At 43.2% G+C, this 25,171-nt stretch overlaps 1 protein-coding gene across 2 annotated transcripts in view; it reads right to left on the bottom strand.

The window, feature by feature from the left end:
- Positions 1-21,868, bottom strand: part of FRAS1 (Fraser extracellular matrix complex subunit 1) — a 431,436-nt gene extending 409,568 nt beyond the window's left edge. For both annotated transcript variants that reach the window (XM_075606876.1, XM_075606883.1), the window contains exon 1: positions 21,203-21,868. In XM_075606876.1, the coding sequence (XP_075462991.1) occupies positions 21,203-21,305 (103 nt within the window). In that variant the 5' untranslated portion in view covers positions 21,306-21,868. The remainder of the gene's footprint in view (positions 1-21,202) is intronic.
- Between the last annotated feature and the right edge of the window lie 3,303 nt (positions 21,869-25,171).

Here is a 25,171-nt window from a genome sequence, read left to right as displayed (position 1 = left end):
TTAAATAGCACACCCTTCAGGTCTGGGGCAGATTATATAGCAACTGCCACCATTTGTCTATATGGTGCTCTATTTAATCTATCACCTACTGCAGATAGCAACAGGCTTTAGAAGTGCAGCACACTTTATTATAACTACACTGTGCAATATCAGCTAGAGCTATAGGTTTTAACAATATGACCTAGAGCTATAGCTGTTGTGTATCCTTGGGGCAGTAATTCTCACTGTTTATTTAACCTTAAAGCAACAAAGGTGCATTATCTTATCAAGATTTAAATTACACTCTATTGCTAACTACAGGCAGTGCAATCAACCCACCATTAGCAGTGTCATTTCAATACTATTGCACCAATGCACTATAAGTATATAATTGGCATTCCACATAAGAAAAGTACTTATAATCCCTCAATCTAGCTTTCCCCCAGGCTTCCCTAATTAAGGTAGTTGGGGGCTAGTGTACTCAAGCAACACTTCAATAACCACTACCTACCTGGGGACTATCATATCCCTTAGGTAAGTAAATGTAGTGATACAGAGTTTAATCCCCATTGTTCTACTATGTTTCTAATAAAATTTAGTTTTAAATTTACACCATCATCTCAACACAGTGTATGAGTGCTCTACTGGGGTTCTTTCCTCTATTGTTTATCATTCTTATATTGCACCATCAGCACCTACACCCATCATTATTAATTCACTATTGCAAGCAGTAGCGGGAGTTTCTCTATAGTTTATATTTTTATATATATATATATATATATATATATATATATATATATATATATATATACATATATTATATACATATATACACACACACACACACACACACACACACACACTGTATATATATATATGTGTGTGTGTGTGTGTGTCTGTATGTGTATGTGTGGCCCCCTTTCCCCCTGAACTACACATGCTGAATACCTATTTACAGTAGTGTACAGGAGGCCTAATCCTCCACCACTGGGGGCCTGGGGTGATCTTGTTCTATCGGTATGAAGCGCCTCCACCTGGGAGGGATCCCAGCGCTGCAGGATAACCCCTCTCAGGAACCAATGTAGTCAATGAACAAAAATACACACACAGGTATAACTACTTATCTTTACTAACACATATTTAACAGCACTAACAACAACACTAGGTGGGTGTCCCCCAAGGTACATAGGGTACGTGGCACCAATACCCCTGGTGTCCGCCACAATGAGGGTCAGTCTCACCCAAGTGTAGGAAGTAGCTCTACCCCTGTGGATCGTTGGTGCACTTTACCTCCCTGGACACTCCCGCACCCAGGTACCGCTGAATGAGCAAAAATGATCCGTCTGATCCTACGACGTCTGCTGAATTCTCTCTCTTTCTGGTCCGCATAGGCGCCCGCCTCTTGAGGGAGCTCTGCTGGAGCGCTCCTCTTAATGTCTATAATTGCCTGTGGTCTGATCCCAGACCGCAGGCTGCAGCTCACCGCGTGGTGTCTCTTCACTGGTGCTACACCTGACACTATAAGGCTGCATCCATAGACATTGCAGCCGTGCGGAGGAGCGCGGAGGCTGAGGGAAAGCAGGTGCTTTAGTACACGCGCCGCCTGGGGGCGTATATATGGGCGGGCCAGTGACGTCACGGAGCTGGTTCGCCTTCACTGGGCGAACCGCTCACAAGACCGCCCTATCGTACGAGAAATCCGTTTGGACTGATTTCACGCGCATCGCACGCCCCCTCCCGCTTCCACGCGCAACCGCACGCCATATAGACGCGATCACTGCCTTTAGGCAGTCTGATCGCTCAGTGCGGACGCGTCCGCGCGGTCTGCCCCTGTATGGACGCAGCCTTAGGCTAAAGGGTAGCTCCCTGTCTGGGGTCTTCCCCATAGCAGCCACAATCTAAAAGGGGACTTAGGACCCAGCTGGGACCTAAGGGACAAACCCAGTCCTAGTCCAGGGGAGCACTGCTCTCTGGACACTACTTCAACGGTTCTCCCCTTCTTCCAACTGACAGTAACTGCCAGCATCTCCAGTAACTGCCTGTCTCAATATTCTAACTGCATGTCCCTCAGGCTCCTGGAACATGTAGTTCATTGCAGAGCCTCTCCCAAGATGGCCGCAGCAACTCTGGGGACTGCGCATGCGCAAAGACTCGACTGCACGAACCTGAAATGGCCACCGCAACATTCTCGCCTCTCTGCGCATGCGCACGGCTGCAATTGTGCATGCGCGAACCACAAGATGGCGGCCCCTGCTTGCCGGGTACGCCACAGACCTCCGCTGCTCGCATACTCCACAGCCGTCCCCCTCCCTGGCACCTGAGGTAAGAGGCGACACGGCTACATATACATATATGTGTGCGTGAAATAAATACCAATTAGCACGCAAAGGGATATTCACACTGGCAGAATCTTCAGCATCTGTGTTAGACGGGAATCCCGAGTTAATCTGTAATCAACTGTTAGCAGGAGATTCTCTTGCTAACAGCCGATTACAGATTAACTCGGGATTCCCTTCTAACGCGGATTGTGAAGATTCTGCCAGTGTAGGCGTTTACTCCTATGAGGACGATATTTGTTCTATCTCGGATGTCGGCGCACTGAGCATAAGGTCCATGGGATCCCTGCTGCTGTACAGGGCTACATCTACTGAGTATTTCTCCAGTTAATGGTGGATCATCCAGCTGGTTGCCGGTACTGGGTTCTAATTCTATGCTCATTTTTATTGTGTTTCTTGTAAAAAATAAAAAATAAAGTTTTTTTTTTGGTAATGCACGAGTGCACTAGATCTTTATCTTTTCGAAGTGATACTTCCTTACGAGAGCAGCCCCCCCTCCCCTTCCTGTGAATTGGCAATTCTCTGTTATACAGGACCTTGTTCCAGATTGGTATTTGACAAATGTATCTTGTTCTGGACTTTACATGTGGACACTAGTTATTTCACCAATATTCATTTTGGTCCTATACGCATGATGAGTATTGATTTCACGGTTTGACTAAACTTTGTGAAATATGTTAAAGTGCCCTGAAGGGGTTAAATAAATGAAGCTTATGCTTTTGTGATTTAGTGCAATTAAAAACTGGCCAGTATCAGAACTTTTAAATGGTTACAGCTTACTCCATGCCACCTTCCACACTCATGGGAACTTGCGTGCTGTTTGATTGCGACAAATCTAATAGAGTGCTTTTCCTGGTATTATACAGGTTAATAAGAGCTTCAATCAGACTTAGAACTATGCAACTAATTTTGACAGATTTATTATAAATCATTTTTCCTGGTAATGTACAGGTTATTAAGAATTTATATTAGTGTTAGGACCCTTGAGATGGGGTCTGCCTTGGAGGGGCTCAAGGGCTTACAACACTTTGGCCAAAGAGTTAAACTAAAAGACCATTTTATTCAAAAGATATCTATATATATTTAGGCACTGTACCGTGTATTTGTGTCTTTGGATGTAGCACTGGGCTCTGTCTGTGTTTCATGTTCTGTCTCTGGTTATTTTGGGGGTTCAATATGAGCTTATAGGGGTCCTGTATGTTCAGTATCAGAGTTCCCTTATTGTAAAGATGAACTGTGGGTTCACAAATACCCTAGTGTGAAATATTAAAACGTACACATATCTCTTTCTGTCAGCCTTGGCTCACCTACTCTTCAGTGGAGGGTGATGTTCAGACTGACAATGAGGTGTATTATTATTATACACTTTCTGAACAACGTGGAATACAGAAGAATCATACAAATATGTGCTTTTATGTCTAAAGCACTTATTCCCATGATCTGTTATTTATATTATCTGTTATTTATTTGATTACCACATGTATTACTACTGTGAAGCGCTATGTACATTAATGGTGCTATATAAATAAAGACATACAATACAATGCAATACAAATAGAAATGCAATAATAAGAATTCATAAACGTTTGGAACACCTGAAAGTAACTTAGCTGCAGAAATGTGAGGTCATTTTTGTTCCCATTTTGCAGTCATTAGCCGTTTTCCCATTTTTTTTTGTACAAATAGTTTTATAGAGTTTTTCCATCAGTTGAAAATACAGATGTTATAAGAGGGAACCGTAGGCCCCATAAATGCCACTGCTACAAAAATCCTCTGCCCTAACATATAAGCCCTGGTACTAGTGCAGCAGTGTTAAGGTTAATCCCCTGCTTTCTTGCTGCAGTAAGTTAAGCTCCAGTAGTGACAAGGGTGGGCCCATGGCCGAGGTGCTGCCCTCCTACCAGGGCTAAGATCTGGGACCTCCCCTGGTAATAAAAGGGTCTGCAGCTCAAATTATGTTGGTTGTTGGAGCCACGGCTCTGGTTCTGTCTTCCCTTCCCTCCCTCAGGGGAGTGGGAGCGTGTAACAGGGGAGTTATCCCTGTTCAGAAAATGTGCCTCTAATCCAGCAGTGTGGTGGTTAACTGCTGGTAGTCAATTAACAAACACCACCTGCCTGATTAGATTGCTTAGAAAAGCCTGTCTTTTGAGACAGGAAGGGAGATTGTGCCTGAATCTCACACAACTTTTGAGACTGAGCATGGGGACAGTTGTCTTGAGCCTGCGAGAAGAAACAGCAGTGCTGCTTTCAAGACACAGGGGAAACTTCTAAACCTGAATGCTGACAAACCCTGAGGAAAAGGTAGCAACCAGGAACAGAGAAGATTATCCCTCCAAACCACAAGGAAGAGATAAGACTTTCATTTATAAGACTTTTTATATCTGCTCATTTCATGATATATGTTTGGGGCTGGGAGACATGCTTATCTAAAGGGAGTTGTGGACTGCATAGTATTTCACTAGAAATACTCCCAAGTGAATAGAAGCTTTGTTTACCCCTTGTTTGGATGGTTTCCTGATGTTAAGGAAACAGGCACAATAAAAGCCTTATTTAATTTCACCATAACCAGTCTCCCTTGCATACCTCTGTGAGCGTCCGCCTACAGAGCGTATTCCCCTTCTCCCAGGAGTAAGGTTGCTAGGGAGGGGGTCTTGGGGCCTCAAGCCCCCTGGGTCTGCTCCAGGGACTAGGAGAGAATATGGAAGATCTATATGCTGTGAGACCAATAAAGACCCAGTTTGTTTTATCCTGCCTAAGTATGAAGTTATTCAGGGGGAAAGAAGAGAGTTTCCTGCAGGGACTACCCCTACCCATGATAGGCCCCTGGAGGATGGAGGCGCTGCACCAAAGAGATGGAAGATGAAACCCCAAAAGCCTGATCCCATGATCCCTACTACCACCGGCGGATGCTCAGAGCCCCTGAGAACCACAGGTGAGCACCACAACACCACGTAGCGGGGAAAAGGAAAAGGTGCTACATATACAACAGATCTTAGATATTAAACAGATTTTGAAACATAAGGATTAAAATAAAATGGGGGGGGAGGGGTACCATCCATCTTTGCTTGTTAGTTCCAAGATCATCATCAGATTCCCGTTTCCTACGCCTCCTGCCTTGACCTCCCTTAACCTCTCTAACCCCAATCCTTATGGGTCTTATGGTATTTTCTTCTTAAACTGTTTTTCCCCTTTTCTTGTACTTTGAGCTTTAAAAGAAAGCATTTCACTTCAGTTTACTTTCCATGAATAATAATGGTATCGAAGTTTCATAAAACAAGGAGTATAAATCTATGTCAAGCAATGCCGTGAGGAACAGGAATGGTTCGTTTTTGGGTCGGAAAGCATTCTGTTTTGGGACACGCTATGACACATATTTTCAATTGAGGAGTCCAGAAATTTGACATGTAGGTCCGCATTAAATCAGTGGTGCTAAGCCATAAGGCATCTTGTGGCCCATTCATTTACATGGGTGGTACAGTAAGATACATTCCAGCATATCATCGCTTAGTAAATATTTCCAATAGTCTTTTGTTAATGCTTATGTCAGCCAGGTCCAGACCACAATCAATGGGTCATTCAGAACTTAAGCCGGATTTGAGAGTGGTGTGTTTTCTTGATTCGAAAGTTGTGATCATTCAGCAGATATGGTTAGAGGTGCATTTGATCTCAAGTTAGAAAACCAAGATAAAGGCAGATTATTGCCTCCAGTAGCTAAAAAGATAAAGGAAAGTAACTATAATTACCAGATAAGGGAAGAAAGACATTTTTTTTTTCTAAATGTCTCCATTTTTATACAGGAAGCAAAATAAAAAAAAACCCAAACTGAATTATAATTTTTTTTTTTTACCTACCTGAACCACATGCTGCAAATGTGGCCACTGAACAACAAATACGGTTGTGGGGTCACCAGCAGAAAAGCCGCAACATCGCTTTTCTATTGGCTGCCAGTGAACCCTGACCCCGTGACCATTTTATGGACACTGGTTTGCACGGTGTACACCCGGCTCGTCACTTGAGAACCTGGATGTCCAAAGAAAGAACCAATCCAAGAGGACTTTTTTTAACATAGATTTGAAGTAGGGGATCTTCGGAGCTGAACCCTATTAATTTCAGTAATGGGGACCCCTTGATTCCCGAGATTCTTACTTCCGTAGGGGGTGCCGGTATCTCCTACTTTTTAAAGCTCCCGCGTCACGTGGGCCAATAGGAAGCCGCGCCGGATGACGTCACGGCTTCCTATTGGCCCGCAGGATGCCGGAGCTTTGCAACGTGGCCATTACGTGAACCCAGCTAGTGAAACAGAGCAGCTAACGGTACCCAATAGGGAGGTAAGTATCGCCGGAAGCAGGGGGTCCCCAGAGCTTAAATTAATGGGGTTCAGCTCCGAAGACCCCCTGCTACAATCCTATAAAAACGTGAAAAGTAAAAAAAAAAAAAAATATTATAAAAAGCCGCTTGATTTGCCTCTTTAAATGCACAGCTGAGCTGCAAAAACTCTGCACTCATAATGAAACAAATATGTGTAATAACATTCTAAACATATTGGGAGGGGACCAAAGCAGCTTGCAGTGTTGCAGAATGATACTGTGACAGCACAATGTCCTTTATTTTTTAAGTGCCCGATTACTGTCCAGTAATGCATTGCAGGCAACTGTAACAGTGCAAGGTTTAGCAGTACAGGGAAGCAGTACTTCCATGGGGCATCTCTTACCCAGTGTCTGTGGCCTAAGTACATATCAGGACTCAGAGCAGCCACAGGAATATGCAGGCTCATATGTCATGGTAACAGAGTATTTGTATTATCATTGTTATTATCTTTCTATAATATTTACAATAATAATAATAATAATAATCTTTCTATAATCATTTGTACACTGTAACTTAAACATTTTCTGTTAACAAAAAAAGGTTATCAAAAAAAAAAGGCTTCTCTCTTTCTGTTATAATACAGTATATACAGATGTAGCCAGATTTACTGTTCCCGTGACCGCGGCGGGCTGCGAGATTACAGCCGCGTGAGCACTTTGCTCGGCTACGGTCAGCCCGCACTGTTATTTGTGAGGTTATTTATGTAATTGCGACCGGCAGATGGCGCACTGGATTTGTGTGTCCGGCAGATGGCGCACTCAATATGTTCGCCTATGTCCGATGCTGATACTCAGTGGCGGGTGAGGGTGCCGCAAATTGCAAATAAATGCCGGGGATTTACACTTGGTTCTGTGCGGCACCGAAAACAGTAAGTCTTGCTACATCAGTACTGCAGGATTCATTTATTGCAGATGGCGCATTGCACACAGTGCCACCGTATCTCACACGTTGAACCCCCCCCCCCCCCCCCCCTCTGCTCGAGGTGACTGCAACCCTATGCAATGCCTTTTAAGCCCCCTGGCAGTGACGTGATAAATTACAGGGTCCCAGTGGTTTTATCCTGTAAAAGCACCAATTATTTCAAATTGGTGATATTACCCTAATGAACCCTGTTTGTGACACTTTCCATTCTTGTCTCATCAGGCCCCGAAATACTGGGTTCCAGGAACGGGATTTAAATGACTGCAAAGTATTTGTAAAGAAACCCCGGACGCTGCACGAAAAGAACATTATATAAAAGAAAAAAATCCATTATCTTTAAGGATTAAAAAAAGGGGGAACTGGTTGTGTAAGGCGGCGTCATAATATTCAGTCAGCTCTAAACGCATGTTGGAAGGGATCACTGTTGTACATTAACAAGTCTCCTAGAATCTGAGCAACTGTCCTCATCCGCTCAACCCAACATTCACTGTGCAACCTATTGGTAGTGGAGTATGGAGTCAGTCAAAGTAGGGGTTTAATGGTCCTATTGCTTTCAGGATCCAATGTAGTGTAATTCCATTTGACAACAAACAATTTGCACAGGTTAAGCCCCTATGCTTCCAGGGGGGCGAGCATTGGGCAAGAAGAAAGCACACTGTATAGATAAAATGCAGTTGCTGCTTTCACTAGACGATTGACTTTTAAAGGTCTAAAAATACAAAATGAGCAGAACAGATTTAGATTTTATTCATTTTTAGCCGCTTGGCATGTAGGAGGACGTGCAGGGGCAGCTGGACAAGGGGTGGGGTTTTTAAATACCCCAGTAAAATGGGGACGGCAAACAATACCTGGGCACAGCTTTTTGCTTCCCATTCCCATCCTCAGCACTGGTTGTACAGGGGCACAAGTAATGGCACCAATTGTAACATCAGCTTTTTTTTGTTTGTTATAGATCTCCCAGTCTACTCAAGTGCATCATCACAGCAGCAGAACTGCTAGGCCTGTCCTGATAGGGATGCAACAGTAACCGGGACACACACTTGTCCAAGCACGAATAATTGCTGGGGGCGTCGAGTGCCAGCTGTACAGTTGGGCCTAGGCAGTATCTACGGGGTAGGGCAAGTCGCACGTTTACAACAGTCCAATGCATCCATTGAAGGAGGCCTAGCCAAGCTGCTAGCTTTCAGGACCTCACCCCAGGTTCTCATTTTGTTACAGTTTTTGTATTTTTAAGGTCAGACCAAAAGCAGTTTTACCTTGTTTATTTCATTGAATAAAACTATGACCTGAGTTTTACCCACCAAAAGCAGTGCCATGCATTTTATTTGTGCACAAGGGTAACACATTCAAGGATCATGGCCTAGACCACTTAAGTAAGCTCATGACCCACTCCCCATGTCACTCAGAGTAATGTACTGTGTATGTGTTTCTCACTATGTCCGATGCCAAATGCTGCACCTGGAAACTAACATTCTTTAGCGCTTTGGTGTTCCACCTCGTAAAGCACTGAATGCAAATGCATACGTCCAACACAATACAATTCCAGTATTTCTGTTGATAATGAGATTGGGATGTCAAGCAGGTCTTGTTACTCTTTTCACTTCCATCCATTAACCGGACCCTTCGAAAAAATTTCCTGTGCTGCTAATTGCTTTCCAAACCACAGAAAGAGTGTTGAGATGCTATCAGAATATTTCAGCTACTTAGAAAATGGCCCGAAGACCCGAATGAGCTTGTGTTGTCAGCTTTAAATGAATGATCAGAGATAGTGAATATCTAAATAACATCTAGAAATACCAGATAGTCATCATTAAACAAACAGTTGGCCATAACCAAGCACATAAAAACCATCTAAAAACACAGCAAACATGTACAGAAACATTTTGGATATATTTAACCTAATAAAAAAGAAAAATGTAAAAACAATACAAAAGTGACATCAATCAATCACTAATAAGTAGCATCGAGCAGATAGTATTAAACATTAAAAGAAAGCTGAATTAGCTGGTGGCATCCGTCTAAAAATCTAAAATGACTACATGTAACAAACCTAATCTAAAAATCTAAAACACCAGTTAACTAATAACAAACAAGATGTAATCAATTTTAAGCGTCTTAAAATATCACTTACCTAATGACATGTATAAAAATATTACTTAGTCAATGTGAAAGATCCAATAAAATCAGTTTGCCATGATCAAATAACAGTTCGTCGAAACTTTGAACAGATCATTTAGCCAATAACTCACTTACAAAAACATTACACAAAACATGTTAGCCTATTATTAACATCTAAAACAAAAATCATTAAGCCAGTGAAGTTCTATACCCAAACACTGCAAGATTCTCTCAAAAGTGGTCAGAAATTTTTTCTTGCGGTCTCTACTTGTCTTTTCATCCTGATTGCACATTTTATTATGAATCATCATTCAGTAGTTTCCTATTGCCGATTTTATTTCAACAGATTAATCTATTTTGTTTTAACAGGGTTACATTAAATTAAATGCATAAAAGGTACAATTAAATAAAATTTTGATGTCAAATTATATTATTATTATTATATGCTGGATGCTATTGCAAATACTCTATTAAAAATATTTGCTTCAATAAAATCATCTGATAACCACAGATCGGAATCACTTCAGTATTCTTTCTTAAGTAAAGTATAAGCCTATAACTATAGCTTTCCATTTTCTGCTATATGTTGTTGTACTGCTCACCAATAGGCTTGTGGGACACATTTTGCATACCTACTAAACATAACGTAAATGATGACATAACTGTTGAGAAAGTTGAGATGCAGACATGTCAACTCCCACTGTATTTTTTGGTTTTAACCAAAACATTGGAAAAACACCCCTAGCTGGCCATCTTGCACTTTTGGTTAAAAGCGATAAAATAAAACGGAAATGAAGAATAATTTCATATTAACTTAAAATATCCACAAATTACCCGGAGCCGGCCCAGGGCGCTGGGACCTGGTGCCGGGTATTTCTGTCCTACTCTGCTCCCTCTTTCCTCCTTTTGGAGAACGGCAGGAGCAGAGCAGCAGAAGAGATTTACCTGCAGCCGGCGTCGGAGGGTGAGGAGGACGACGGCGACATCCTGGTGGCGGTGTGAGCAGTGGGAGCAGAGGACGACATCCTTCAGTCAGTGGCGGTGGGAGCAGAGGAACATGTGACCGGAGCAGGAGTGTTCCTAGAGGACAGCCGGGGAGGAGCTGTATTGTAGCAGCGGCAGACACTGGAAGTCGAAGACTTACCGGGTCGGACCGCAGGGGCGCGCTCCTTCCCGGCTGTCCTCTAGTAATGCTCCTGCTCCGGTCACATGTCCCTCTACTCACACCGCCACCAGCTGAAGGATGTCTTCCTCTGCTGCCACCAGTTGAAGTATGTCTTCCCTCTGCTCACACCGCCTCCAGGATGTCGCCGTCGTCCTCCTCACCCTCCGCCGCTAGTTGCAGGTGCGTCAAAACAAAAGCCCTCCTCAGAGTATGTATGTATAGACACTCTACGCCCCAAGGGCCGGGGTGGAGGGTACAGTAGGTCTCTCCACCTACTTCCAATATCAGCTCCGCCCTATGCCTCCATCTGTTTCTTTGTCTTCCCTTGAGGTTCTGCTATCCAGCTTCCATGATACCCTCTCTCCCTGCATGTGGCATTCATCTACAGACCGCCTATCATTACAACCATCCTGTCTCTCTGGCTTTGAATCCTGACTTTCCTTCTTTCTTTCCTCTGACTCCCCTATCCTTTTACTGGGGGACTTCAACTGTCAAATTGATGATCCCTCAGTCTCCTGGGCATCTCTCCTTCTCTCATTAAACTCCTCCTTTAGTCCCCACTAATCGACCAATTCCAGCACTCACAAGGATGGTCACTATCTAGACATGGTCTTTACTAAAAACTGTTTACATTCTGATTTCTCTATCTCCCCCTTTCTGCTTTTTTACCATCACCTCCTATCATTCAGCAGCACTCATGCCTCTCACTCACCTCCGACCTGTTCTTCTCGCTACTCTCAAGACCTCTCTGCTCTGGAATCTATCCTGAACTCTTATGTCTTTTCTCCCTTTCCTTTCTCTGAACCTGACAATCTTGTCGACTCTTACAACTCTAACCACTCATTATCTGTATGCTCTTCTTTGGCTCCGGCACACCTGTCCTTCTAACCCACGGCCCTGGCTAAATTCACAAACATGCTCCCTTCGCCCTTGCACTCATTCCTCTGAATGCCTTTGGACGAAATCTCATATTCAAGCAGATTGTCCGCACTATACATTTCTCCCCTCCTATTTTAATTCCGCTCTCTTTAAGGCAAACCACACTACTTTTCCTCACACATCAACACTCACAAATCATACGTGTCTTGTATCCCTCCTGCTGTTTGTTGCCTCTTCTGTAATATTGCAACGATCCACCTTTTCTTCTGTCATGTTACTGCTAAAACTGTAATGCAGAGGTGCGCAAAGTTTTCCCCCTGCGCCCCACTGCCTGCTCTCGCCCCCCCCCTCCTCCTGCTCGGCTTCGGCTGATGCCGCGCGGAAATGTGACGTCATGTTGCCATGGCAATTTGAAGTTACGTGACCCTGCGGCGTCACTTGATGCTTAGTCACCATCGCCAAAGACCAGGTAGCGGAATACAGAGGCCTAGCGCGGTCCCCCGGCATTTAATTGAAATGCCTTGGGGGATAGCGCGGGACCGCTGTAGCCGCCGCGGCCCCCTGGAAAATCTAGTGCCCCCAAGTTTGCCCACCCCTGCTCTAATGCATGCCCTTGTCCTCTCCCATCTGGATTATTGCAACATACTGCTAACCGGCCTCCCTGCCTCACTACTTTATCCTTAGCAATCTATCCAAAATTCTGCTGCTAGAATAATTTAACTTTCTCCCAAAAACAGCCTCTGCTCTTCTCTTCCTTAAATCCCTCTCCTGTCTTTCCAACAAGTTTCAGATGACCCATAAAGTTCTCCTCCTTGCCTTCAAAGCTCTCCACTCATCTGCGTTTCCCTACATATTAGCTTTGAGCTCTCACTATGCCCCTGCTCGTCTCCTGCACGCTAGCCATAACAGTCTCCTTACCACCCCTTTCACCACTAATGCTTTCTCTCCCCTTAACCCTTTTTCCCTCACCTGTGGAAGTCCCTCACACTCTGTATACGCCGAGCCTCTTCTCTCAGCACCTTTAAGGCAAACCTTAAAACGCACCTCTTAAATGAAGCGCTTCAATAGCCTAGACCAGGGGTGCGCAAAGTGGGGGGCGCTGGATTTCTCTGATGGGGCACGGGCGGTTGCAGTGGCCTCGCACGCTTGCCCGAGGCATTTAAATTAAAAGCCAGGGGGTCGCGTGAGGCATCTGCACCTCTAAAACTTACCTCGACACTGCCGGCGTCACTCGTGTCCGTGGCAATGCGGCGTCAAAGGACGCCGCGGGGTCATGTGAAGTTATGTCACACATGTCAAATGATGCTGCAGGTCACGTGACATGACCCCGTGGCATCATTTGACGCCATGCAAGGTAAGGAGGGGGGGGCGCAGAATGCAGGAAAGCAGGCGAGGGGGGCGCCGCAAAAAAAGTTTCCACGCCCCGGGCCTAGACTCATGACTACTGTCCCACACCCACAATTACTAACCATTGTGACCAAGCACTGCCATCTACTGCACTTATTCCACCACCTGTGGTCTCTATAAGTCTCCCATCATACCACTTAGATTGTAAGCTCTCAGGGGCAGGGATTTCCTTTCCTATTGTCTGATCTTGTTGTTGTTATAATTCCCTGCATTGTCTCTCCTGTAAAGCGCAAACTGTGGGCGCAACATAAATATATCACAATCACAATAACAAAGGGAAAGTGAATTCAATTTTATGATGGGACTATCTAGTTAAAGTATAATGTACACTTAGAAAGTAAAATGTTTCAACAGCCTTTATAATGCTACACACTGAATCCGATGACTGTAATAGTGAATGGTAAGTAGAATGATTCATGTTTACAATAAGCCTCTGGTACATAATGAAAAAATATATTTCGTTTACGGTACATTTTTTTATAGAAAATCAGTTACTACTAAATGTGTCTTTGAATGGAAACAAAGCAAAAGTGTGAGGTCCGATTAGAGGGACCCACAGTATCTTACTGTAGAGTTTGCAAGCTCTCTAGAGACGGGCTTTATTACCTATATGTCCATACTGTATATGATTGTTATTAATGGGGATTTTATTCTTTGATCCATTTGGTGTGGGGTTTTGTGCAATTATTTCCCCAGTTTTGCATGGGGAGATGTTGATACATATCACCGCAGCAACTCCAAGGGGGGTATGTTACATGACCCAAAAAGTTGACCTCAATCTCAGCTGCCTATAGCTTTCAATTTATAAATGTAAGACTGGTCCTTTTCTCCATTTCACAATGGTCTATTTATTTATAAAAAAAAATGTTTTACCAGGAAGTAATACATTGAGAGTTACCTCTCGTTTTCATGTATGTCCTGGGCACAGAGTTATAATGACAAATACATGGTTACAATTACATAGTTACAATGAGTGAAAAAGATTATACAGTACATTATGTACAAGATATTGTCTGTCTTATAGATTCATCTGTTTGTAATATATGTAACCCTGCTTCCCCCCCCTCCCCCAGACTCTACGGTGGTGTCTAGGGTGCATGGGGGCTGATTACATGCGGTGTGGTGCATACCTGTGAGGAACAGGAGCACCTGAGCTTCCCGCGATGTTGTGGGGGAGCCAGGACCGGGCTTCTGGGGTGGTAGCCTCCATAATCTCTTAGTGGTGCAGCGCCTCCATCTTCTATACTCCCAGGAATATGGGACAGGACCGGTATAGAAGGACCCCTTGGGTCCCAGGGTAGTACTTTCCAAGTCACACACAGTCTTTGATAATAACGAATAGTCTCTTTTATTGACAGAGCAGCAATATCCCAACGATAGGGGCTTCCAGCAGCCGCAACAACAATAGCCAGGACGGGTTATTACGCCACTCGCCTTCCACCCATATAATTCCTCCTCTCCAAGTCACTCCTCCGGCAAGATGGTCTGGGCTAGGGCTTCAATACCCCGTGGCCCACCCCCAAGGTTATCCTCGCGGTGGGGTTTGAATTCTTCCCATCACCCCTGGCAGTGGGGTGAGGGCATTGGTCCACCAAGACTATAATTCTATCAGCTCTACTATAGGAAGCTGGTCTCTCCTCTCTCTGCTCCTGCACTCTGCGCAGGGGAGACCGCGGTCTCCTCCAACTCCTCGGACCGATCCGCAGGATTCTTGTACTCACGGCATACTAACGGACTTGCCTACTCCCGGCATAACTAGAACTCAACAACTGCTCAGGAGTCGGCTGCTAAATATAGAGCTAGCCCCGCCCTTCGTGATGTCAGCAGAACCTCCCCTCTTGCTCACGCCTGCAGCAGAGTCCAGGCCTGCGTCTACCACTCAGGATAGGGCTATGAGGGGGGGAAACCCATGATGATTACTGGTGCCTGATCTTAACAGGACTTACCACAGTAGAAGGAAGATAGGTATAGCCTGTGCTGTTTACAGGGGGCTACATATACATATGCGTATGCGTATATGGTTTGTGTGCACACATTTGTGCGTTTTGTTTACTTGTTGAACATGGCTCAATGGATAGGGTGGTCTTATGTCCTCTTTCCCAACAAGGATGTATATTTCAGTTTCAGTCTTCTTGTTATCATTTATTTATAGTGCCAACATATTCTGTATCGGTGATGGTTGTGAACATGCCATACAAAATATCAAGTTCAAGTGTATTTATACAAAACGCTAAAGGAGCTTGTGTATAGGAGAGTATTGCAATGTATCTACTTTTATTCAGCATCCGCTGTGCTGCACAATTCCCAATTACAAATAAACTGTATAAGAAATCTACACTGCCTTTCATTTTTAAGATACTGATATAATGATTAATGTGCCCAGAGGATCGATGTTTATATATGCAATAAGTACATGACCTATAAAGATCACTGGCATATTTATCAAAGTCTCCTGGGTGAAAACAGGTGCAAAACTAAAGCAAAAGCAGCATCAGGCTCATTCTTTGATCAAGCCAGAACCCTCTCAACACAGTCAGGTCCTTCATTAAAGAGAGTGCTAATCCTGCCCTACTGCACACAAACTCCCATGTAGGTCAATGTAAGATTCTGTGCGGCAGTGACCAAATCGGCACTATTGTACTTTAAAGAGTAACCCTCAGCGAGAGACTTGTGAGCGCTTAAAAGCTCATGAACAAACAACATACTGAAATGAAAGACTTCTTGTAGGCTGTGTACCAATATAATTGTAGGGCACAGAAAGTGTGTTTTGGTGCATTGCACCATCTTTAGCGCAAAATTGCGTCAAATGTAAAAAAATAAAAATCTGGTGCAGATTGTAAAAAGTCAAATAGTTATTACACCTTAAACTTGGTGGGTTTTTTTTTAAATCAGATTGAAGGGCAAGAGGGTGAGAGTTGCAGATCATCTCAGTACAATAACACCCTAATGCTTGCTATTTGACAACCCCCAAATCGAGAGCTGACGCACATAGACCTTTTGTGTGGGCCTCACAGCCTTAAGAGTTCTCCAATATAGTTACAGTCAACATGTCCTTTGACTCTAGCAGGGACTTCCCTGTAGAAGCTAATAATGAAATAAGAGCAATACATGCTTCACAGACCCCGGCGTTCGGAATAATCTTTTTCTGAATCTATCTTCAATGCACAGGCAAAGCAAACAACCACAGAGGGCTGAGCTCTCCAGTTAATAAAAAGGTAGGAAACAAAAAGTTCAGCACAATCTCAGGCCTGACCTTAACATCCCCACCCCCCCTCTGCTTCTATGGAGGATAGAAACCTCTGTAAAACAAACAGTCAGCTTAGGGAGCAGCAGGCCCCTGGCAGTGCCTAATACGCAGCCAACCCCTTGGCTGTGGAGGAGCTTGCAAAACATAGCAAAGTAATATGTTGCAGGACTCTGCACGGGGAAAGTGACTCAGAGAAAGAGAAACAGCTTGGCATTCCACACTGGCTCCAATGTTAAAGAGCAGCATACAACAGGTGGCGTCCTTCTTTTAAGCTGGCACTAGAGGCAAGCAAAACAGAAATAGCCATTGTCTTAAAGCAGCAGTCCCACCCCAGAAGCCTATATGAGTTTAACTCATATTATGTTTGTAACTTTCCCACTGAACATGTCCTGCTCCTTAAAAAAAAAAAAAAAAAGAAGAAGTAGTAATATGAGTGTTAAAGAAAGATGATTTTCTTCATAGTTACATAGTAGATGAGGTTGAAAAAAAGACGTACGTCCATCAAGTTCAACCTATGCTAAATTTAGACAACAGATACTTTATCCTTTATCTATACTTACTTATTGATCCAGAGGAAGGCAACCAAAAACCCCTCGTGTCATATCATCCAATGATGTCTCATCTCTACCTTCTGAGGTTACCATGGGAATCTTTAGGCCGCGCGGATAGAGCCCGTAACGGGCGCTGCGATGGGATGGGTGACGTCACCCGTCGCCGTCAGCGAAAGTTATATTTCGCTTTGTGGCGGCGTCGTGGGCTTTCTGGCATTTGGTTGGCACATGAGGGGACAGCCCTTGAAAAATCAAATATTGCAAGCTTCCAAATTTGGCGACGCAACTTCGCTCCGTCACATTGTCGCCGTCGCGCTTACTATAAGCGCACGCAGCAATGTATTTGTTTTTGGGCGATGTCGCGTCGCCCGTCGCGGGCACTGTACGCACGGCCTTAGACTGCAAAGGGGCTCTGGGGAGCTTTATTTTAACATCCCGGACACTTAATATTTTAAACGCTTATATCTCTTGAAGCATCATATTTTTTAAATTAAAAAATGCTTTGGAAGGGGTAAGAAGAGATCTGTTATAAAAAATAGTAATAATAATAATATTAATAATAAAAGCATTAAGTAAATGTCAACAAAAATGGGGATCTGCTGCTTTAAATCAGGGCTGCAGGGAGGCAGATGTCAACTTAGGCTGTGGCCAGGTAGGGAGAGAGCGCCCTGGCGCTCATGCGCAATGACGTCACGCGTTCCTACTCGTCCGGGCAATTTGTGGCCGGCAAGGTGCGCGCGGGGGAAAGGCGTGTCAGGGGGGCGTGGCCAAGACGTCACGGAGCTGGTTCGCCCTCATTGGACGAACCATTCACGTGACACGCGAGCGAGCGGCAGATTCAAATTTGCTTGCTCCGGCAAGCAGCTAAGCGCCCACTAACCATGGCCACACACATTGCAGCAATGTGTTTCATCGCGGCCAGTGTGAGCGCGCCCGCCCGCTCAGCGCCACCCTGGATAAGGCCTTAGGCAACCTAAGCTTGTAAGGGCACAAGCAAGACTACGGCAACTGGAAACATCATATTACTGGGAGCCCAGGTGTTTTAATAGCAAAGGTTTTGAATCATCTTTCTTCAAATATATACTTTTTCAAAGGTAAACAGTACTTCTGACTGTACGAGAATATCATAGGTCAACCATCATCGGGTCTTGCACTTTACGATTTTTATAATGCTCCCACAAGCAGAGTTGTGAACAAGTGTTCCCCGTGCTGGAGAAGAGTTAACATCCATTCAAATTAACAATGGGACTCCAATCTTCTAAAGAAATGTGGAGAGGTCTTCACAGTGTATTGAATGGTGGGCAAGAGAGAGACCAAGGTTTACCACACCCTCATATGATCAAATGCATATCTAATTAAGGCTCATGCAATGGTTTTCATTGTCTAGAACTGATAAAACAGAGCTTTTTTTTAAAAAATATTACCTACCTCCAAAACAATAAAAAAAATTGAAACAAACAAACAAAAAAAATATTACCTACATGTTGATATCATTTTATCTGCCCCTTTTCTTAAGGAACTCCTTTAATATGATATTAAAGCAGCAATCCTGCCCGGCCGTTCTTTCTGTTTGAAACATTTTCTTTACAGCTTTGGAACTTAGAGTGTCTCCCGGAGCAAAGGGGTCACGATATACTTGCCAGTGTAGTTATAGGGTTTCTGCTCCCATCAGGGGACACAAAACAGCCATCAACATGTCATTGGGCCAATGGGCCAATGGGCCAATGGGCCAATGGGCCAATAGGAAACTGCAACATCACAACTTCATCGTTTGTGGCTTCCTATTGGACTGCTATTTCCTCAAGGAAAAAGAGTAACCCCCCCCCCCCCCCCCACCCCCCTTGGTTCTAATGCTTCTAATGCAGTTAGGGAATTCCTTGAATTTGCAACTATGATTTCTTCAGGAAGTGAATTCCATTGTGTAAAAGTTATTTTGAGGGAAGAAGAATTCTTGTTACAATTAAATCTCCTTGTTTAACTGATCTGGTACTAGCACAACTTTATTTGAATCTTGATGTGCTCCAATGATATGCTTGAGAACAAGAAGCAACATCCCAAAACCACATCTTCTCTTGTGAAAACATTACCAGTCCTTTCTAAGTCTTGTTTCCTAAGAATTTGCCAGTCTCGCAATCTCTTTATGCAAGGATTTTAATTTACCTCTCTATTAAAGCATTTTGTGTCCAGTGTTTTTCAACACCGATTCCTAGAAACCCTTGGGTTCCCTGGGCATCCCTAAAGGGTTATCTTGAATTTTAAAGTCACTTGAAAATTGTACCAAACACAGAAGAATTTACAATGAATCTGATCTCAGACGCGCTATTAGAGAGGGTTGGGGTTCCTTACAATGCATCTGATCTCAGAGGCGCTATTAGAGAGGGTTGGGGTTCCTTACAATGCATCTGATCTCAGACGCGCTATTAGAGAGGGTTGGAGTTCCTTACAATGCATCTGATGCCAGACGCGTTATTAGAGAGGGTTGGGGGCTCCTTACAATGCATCTGATCTCAGACGCGCTATTAGAGAGGGTTGGGGTTCTGAAGAATTTCACAATATAATTATAGGGTTCCTTAACCAAAAAATTTTTTAAAACCACTGTTTTATGTGAACAATTTAAGTGATAGAGGTTTCAATAAAAAGTGGCAATACTACTTCTGAACAGGAGGGGTAAACCTCTTTTGGTTATTTTAGAAGCTTTATGGTCTATTTTACCTGTAAGAGCACAAAGGGAGATGTTAATTTATTTAGTTTGCTTTGTCCTATCCTTTGAAAAATTAAGTAGAAATTTCATTTTGTAAACAGGAAAGCCCATCCCATACTACCTCATACCATCACACTTCAACTATTGCACTATATACAGACATAATTTCCAGAGACATCTATCGGACTAGATGCATAGAATCATTTCAGGTGCCATGTTACACCATTCTATCCATTCTATAGACTGAACGATGTCTGACGGACAGTCTATCCCTGTGGTTCCCAAGCGTATCCTCGGGAACTCCTAACCAGACCAAGTTTTGGGGGTAACGGTAATGCCACTTGAATCCCAGTGTCAGCATTCCTTGTGACCTTTGGCAAGTTAGTTTATATCCCTGTGCATCAGGCGCCAAATTTAGACTGCAAGTTTTTTGGGGCAGGGACTTGTGAATGAAAAATTCTTTTATACAGCACTGCATACACTGTCAGTGCTATGTAAGAAACAAATATTATTTACAATCGATGAATAGCGAATACACTAGACTCATGCATTCACGTGTATTTACCAATATATTTGTTATTCATGAACTATCATGGGGGTACTAAAAGTTAGGGTTGTGAACAATTGCTTAGCCCTTTCATCATCAGAGTAATGGCATATGTGAGTACTATCACTTTAAGGGCTCTACATTAAATGCATTGTATTGGTATATATCAGACACTTCTGTTTGGATGGATCATTGAATGGCAATAACATTACAGACACTATCAGTGTAGACCTTTGTAGAGCTATCCTGGTATGGGAGCAGGTGCCTGGAACTATTTTCATTGGGAAGCGCCAGTAATCATCACAAACACTTACACAGCTCTTCTTATAAATGACATTACACCACAATAAAGAATAAGCAATGGCATTTTCAAATTAAATGTGATTATTTGAAGTCTAGTTCCTGACAGATGAATAAATAGTGGCTATTTACAATTAAAAAGAGATTATGCTTAGTGTAATCGTATTTTATTTATTTTTTTATATATATATATATATATATATATATATATATATATATATATATATATATATAATAAATGGGTATCATTACATTAAATTGATTTGTTGGTGGGCTTTTTGCAGTGCCCTTCATTTCTCAAATCTAAAAATAAAAAGCTACCTTTGCTTTTTAATCTCCTCACTGTTAATACATCACTATGCTAACTGGGGGTAAATACATTTTCAGAGTAGTGGAGTACATATATGTAATGTTTTACCCAGCCTGTTAGCCACAGAAAGGCACTTTAACAGTTGTTAATTAACACATGATCTCCTGTAACAGCCCTGTGCTTCTGTATGATCTGATAACTCTTGCACCAAAAGGTGATGCAGGATTTAGGATACCAAACCGTCCCTACTGTACGAGTACATAATGAATGAAGCCCTGTCCTGCACTAAAAGTTATGTGCCAATTGTAAAGGGGTTAACATTACTCACCCCCAAAACTGTACATATAAATTATATAACAAAGTATACACTGACCTTCTGACTGCTGAAGCAAGGTTGCAAATACAACGTAATTCATTGCCAAAGGAAGCCACAGTCTCGGGTAATCCATGCTTGAGAGAGGGGATTCCCCAAACATTAACCACCAAGATCCAGAGGCGAAATAACCTGGTCACTTGTGTGAGGACATCAGATCCTGGCAGAGTCCAACCGGCAGGTGCCTTTTATTCTTGCTCTGAGCAAAGCATACCAGGATGATCAGTCTGTATAGCAAGTCACAGGATCCTGGGGTCTCTGTCCATGGTGGAAAAAAGGATGGTGCGGTTGATACACTCAATGCAAGCTGATCAAAGCTTCCTGTGCATAAAAGTGCATGTTCTCTGTGCAGATCCTACATTAACCAGGCAGTTCAATCAAAATACGGCTTCAGGACTCACCAATACATAAAAGACAGACAAGGAGCTGATTTCTGTTAATATTTTCCTCCCTTGCATGCAAAAAAAAGTTGAGTCTTGATCAGGTGGCAGATATGAGCTGGTGCAAGGTGGACCTGATCATATCTGTGTCAGCTCAGCACAGCACGCTGGTCAGGATCACTCTCATGGGCTCCTCCTCTTTCAACTTTCCCGGCTCCCCCCCGCCCCCTCTCTTGGGACTGACTGCCCTAGAAATAAAGGCTCCTTGCCTCAGGAGACTGGGGCAGAGATGTCCCTCCTCTGAGAGGGAGGCGTGTGCTTTGCCAAATGAGTCAGGGGGGGACAGGGTGTTACTAAGCCGAGTGAGCTTGCTTTGCCCTGCAGCTACAGATACACTTCCCAGCCTGTGCAGGGAGGGGAGTGGGGACTGGGGAGTGCAGACAGGCTCACCTCTGGGAGGTGGAAATACCTTCTTGGCAAGTGCAGAGCACCCACTGTGATCACAGTGATCTCACAAGGGAAGTGTGATCACCCCTGAAAGGCTGATTAGATCGTAAGCTTATGTCTCTATATTCCCTGTATTGTTGTAAAAATATATAAAGCGCTGTGCAGCTTGTGGGTGCTATAAATATATACATACAAAGTGTAAGTGCACTTTTAGGAAAGTGTAGGTTATCCTCTAGGAAATTGAAAGACATCCTCTAGAAAATACAGGCTTTCCTCCTAATTACAAATGCAGAGCCCATTAGTGCAGTCAGCTCTGTGAGGTACAGGCTAGTAGGATACTCACAAGGGAAGTGCAGTCTCCACTGTATAGAGAGGCCAGATTAAATCCATGCAGGAATGTAAACAGGGCTGTGTCAGAAGACAATCAAACCGCAGATTTCTAAAAGGTTAAACCAGCATTAAAACGCAATAAGAATCAATGAATGCAGCTAGTTTTTTTTCATGGATTATTCACTTTATCTACTGTAGGTTCTAACTCACTTACTCTTGTGTTCTCCCTCTTTCTCTGAGCTCTGTCTATATCTACAGTATATACCTTTCTCCATATCTGTCTTTCTTCCCCCCACCCTCATTTCCCTCTCCCTCTATGTAAATGGACACAGGCAGCTCTGGCAGAGATTCCACAGCGTCACGTGGGAGTGTGAAAGCAACCTGATCCCCTTGTTCATTCTGCTGGAGTCCAGCCTTGGCTTTTGTCTGTGAATCAAGGATTAAAGGTCTGACTGAGAATCAAACAGATGAGCTGGGTAATTGGTGGAAGAAAATATAGAGAGAGGTAGACTGGGGAACTCTTAGGTGTAGCATTTAATGCAGGTGGGGTGTGGGTACTGCTCCAGTACACTAACTTCTGCACTGCCAGAGAAGCCTGCAATGCATCTATGTGCAATACAGTGCAAGCCTTCACCTTCTATTGCAGTGATAGTGAAGGCAGTGCTGTAAATTTATATTTTTTTCAGTGCGCAAGCCACTTTTTATGTCACAGACAGTCAGATATTGATTTGCCCAATGATACTAGGCTTACACGGTCCAAAGGCAATGACCTAACCTGCCACCCTAACCTCATTAGAAGCACATATACATAGAGAATCTGTTAACAGTGCTAATTACTATACTCTACCATATATAGTAGGTGGCAATGATTTAAATAAACCAGGTTGAAAAAAAAACACTTTATTGCTCTCAAATTGTACAAATTAAAACATTTATGTCCCTTTTCTTTTATTACTCTTCCAGCTGTACATCTGACCACTTTCAAGGTGGTAGCCTCACATCCCAACAGATATTCACTCTAAATCTCACACTGCATCCCACCCCATCTAACCTCAACTCCTTCTCCCCGGCAACTGAGGAGGAAGTCTCCCTCATTGTCTTCTCCTCCCTTATCACCTGTCTCCTTGATCCCATTCCTGCTAAACTTCTTCCCCTTTACGCTTGTCCTCTACCATTCCCATCCTAACCCACCTCTTCAACCTCTCCCTTAGCATAAGCATCTTTCCCTCTTCCTTTAAGCAGGTCCTTATCATACCATCCGGAAGAAGCCTTTGCTCAACCCAGGCATACATTGCACCTAACGAATCTCCCTTCTCAATTTTCTATCCAAACATCTGGAACAAATTGTGCAGAGGTTTGTGTTGGACTTCCTCTCCTGCAACTTCATTTTGTATTCTATCCAATCCCAAGGACAATACTCCCTGGTAATACTACGGAATCTGACAGCTACCTTTGACACCATTGACCACTCCTTCCTACCTCAAATGTATGTATGTACGTTTGTATATATATCTTTATATAGCACCCACAGTGTACTCAGCGCTTTACAAAGACAATACAGTACAGGGAATTATAATACAATAAGGGCTGTAAAGTCAGACAATAGGAAAGGAAATTCCTGCCTAAGTGGTATGTTGGGAGACTTACAGATACAGCAGGTGAGGGAATAAGTGCAGTAGATGGCAGTGCTTGGCCACAATGGTTGGTAGGAGTGACTGGGTGTGGGACAATCGCCATGAGTGCAGGCTATTGGGATGCTTCTTTTAAGAGGTGAGTTTTCAGGTTTAGAAAAAACAGAAAAAAGTGCGCGCTAAACCACCACGAACTGGGGCAGTGGTGAAATAACCTTACTGTGTAAATGACAACTGTAGAGACGGTGTATAAAATAGAATCTAGATAGATGATATGTACAACATATATATATATATATATATATATATATATATATATATATATATATATATATATATATATATATATATATGCTAAAACATATATAACAATTAAACCCTCCTACGGTAAAGAATTATGACATGAACCATATAATGAAAGAAATAATGTCAATAAGATATAATGAACCACTAGCACTCTATATGCTGACCGGTGGGCAAGTGATACGGGCTATGGCTCACAGGCTTATAATGCTTTGGCATCATTTTGGAGCATCGTTCTTGAGGATTGTTTCCCTAATTTTCTACATATGCTTTGGCCAAAAGGTTAAACTAAATTACCCTTTTTTCAAGATATATATATTTTCCCTGATTTCCCCTGACAAAGTCTTTTCATTAAGACGAAACGCGTAGGGTGGAGGCTTTAAGAACATTTCTATATGCTCTCCCTATTCTCTGGACTGGCAGCATTTATTATCCAGTATTATTATAATACTATCTGCTGGACATTATCCCCTGCTTCCCCGTAACAGATTCATATGCTGTGACGTCATGCTTGCAATCCCGCGAGACTTGAGGGCTAGCAAGGAGGTATCTAAAGGCAGCTGCGGACGTATCTGTGTCAATGCGCGGAGTCTCTGCGTTCCACGTGGAGCCTGGGCAGACCGCCATACAGATCAGCAGGGAGGAGAGGATTTTATGTATCCTACATGCCTGACTTACCTGCTACTTTGTAAGTAGCTTTCTACTGATCAAATGTTCATAGTACAATATGCAATAAAAAACAAAAAATTAAAACTTTGCTTGTAAGTCTTTTCTGATGTGTAGTCCAATATGGAAGATGATGTTATTAACTCTGGGAGCTCATCTGTCATCCTTCTATTGGTGACTGAATAAGAACTGTTTCTGGAGCCAATGTTTTT

Source organism: Ascaphus truei, chromosome 1, assembly GCF_040206685.1.
Source record: "Ascaphus truei isolate aAscTru1 chromosome 1, aAscTru1.hap1, whole genome shotgun sequence".
In the NCBI taxonomy this organism is placed as follows: Eukaryota; Metazoa; Chordata; class Amphibia; order Anura; family Ascaphidae; genus Ascaphus; species Ascaphus truei.
Note: the sequence above shows the minus strand (reverse complement) of the source record. Positions and strands in the feature narration are given on the sequence as shown.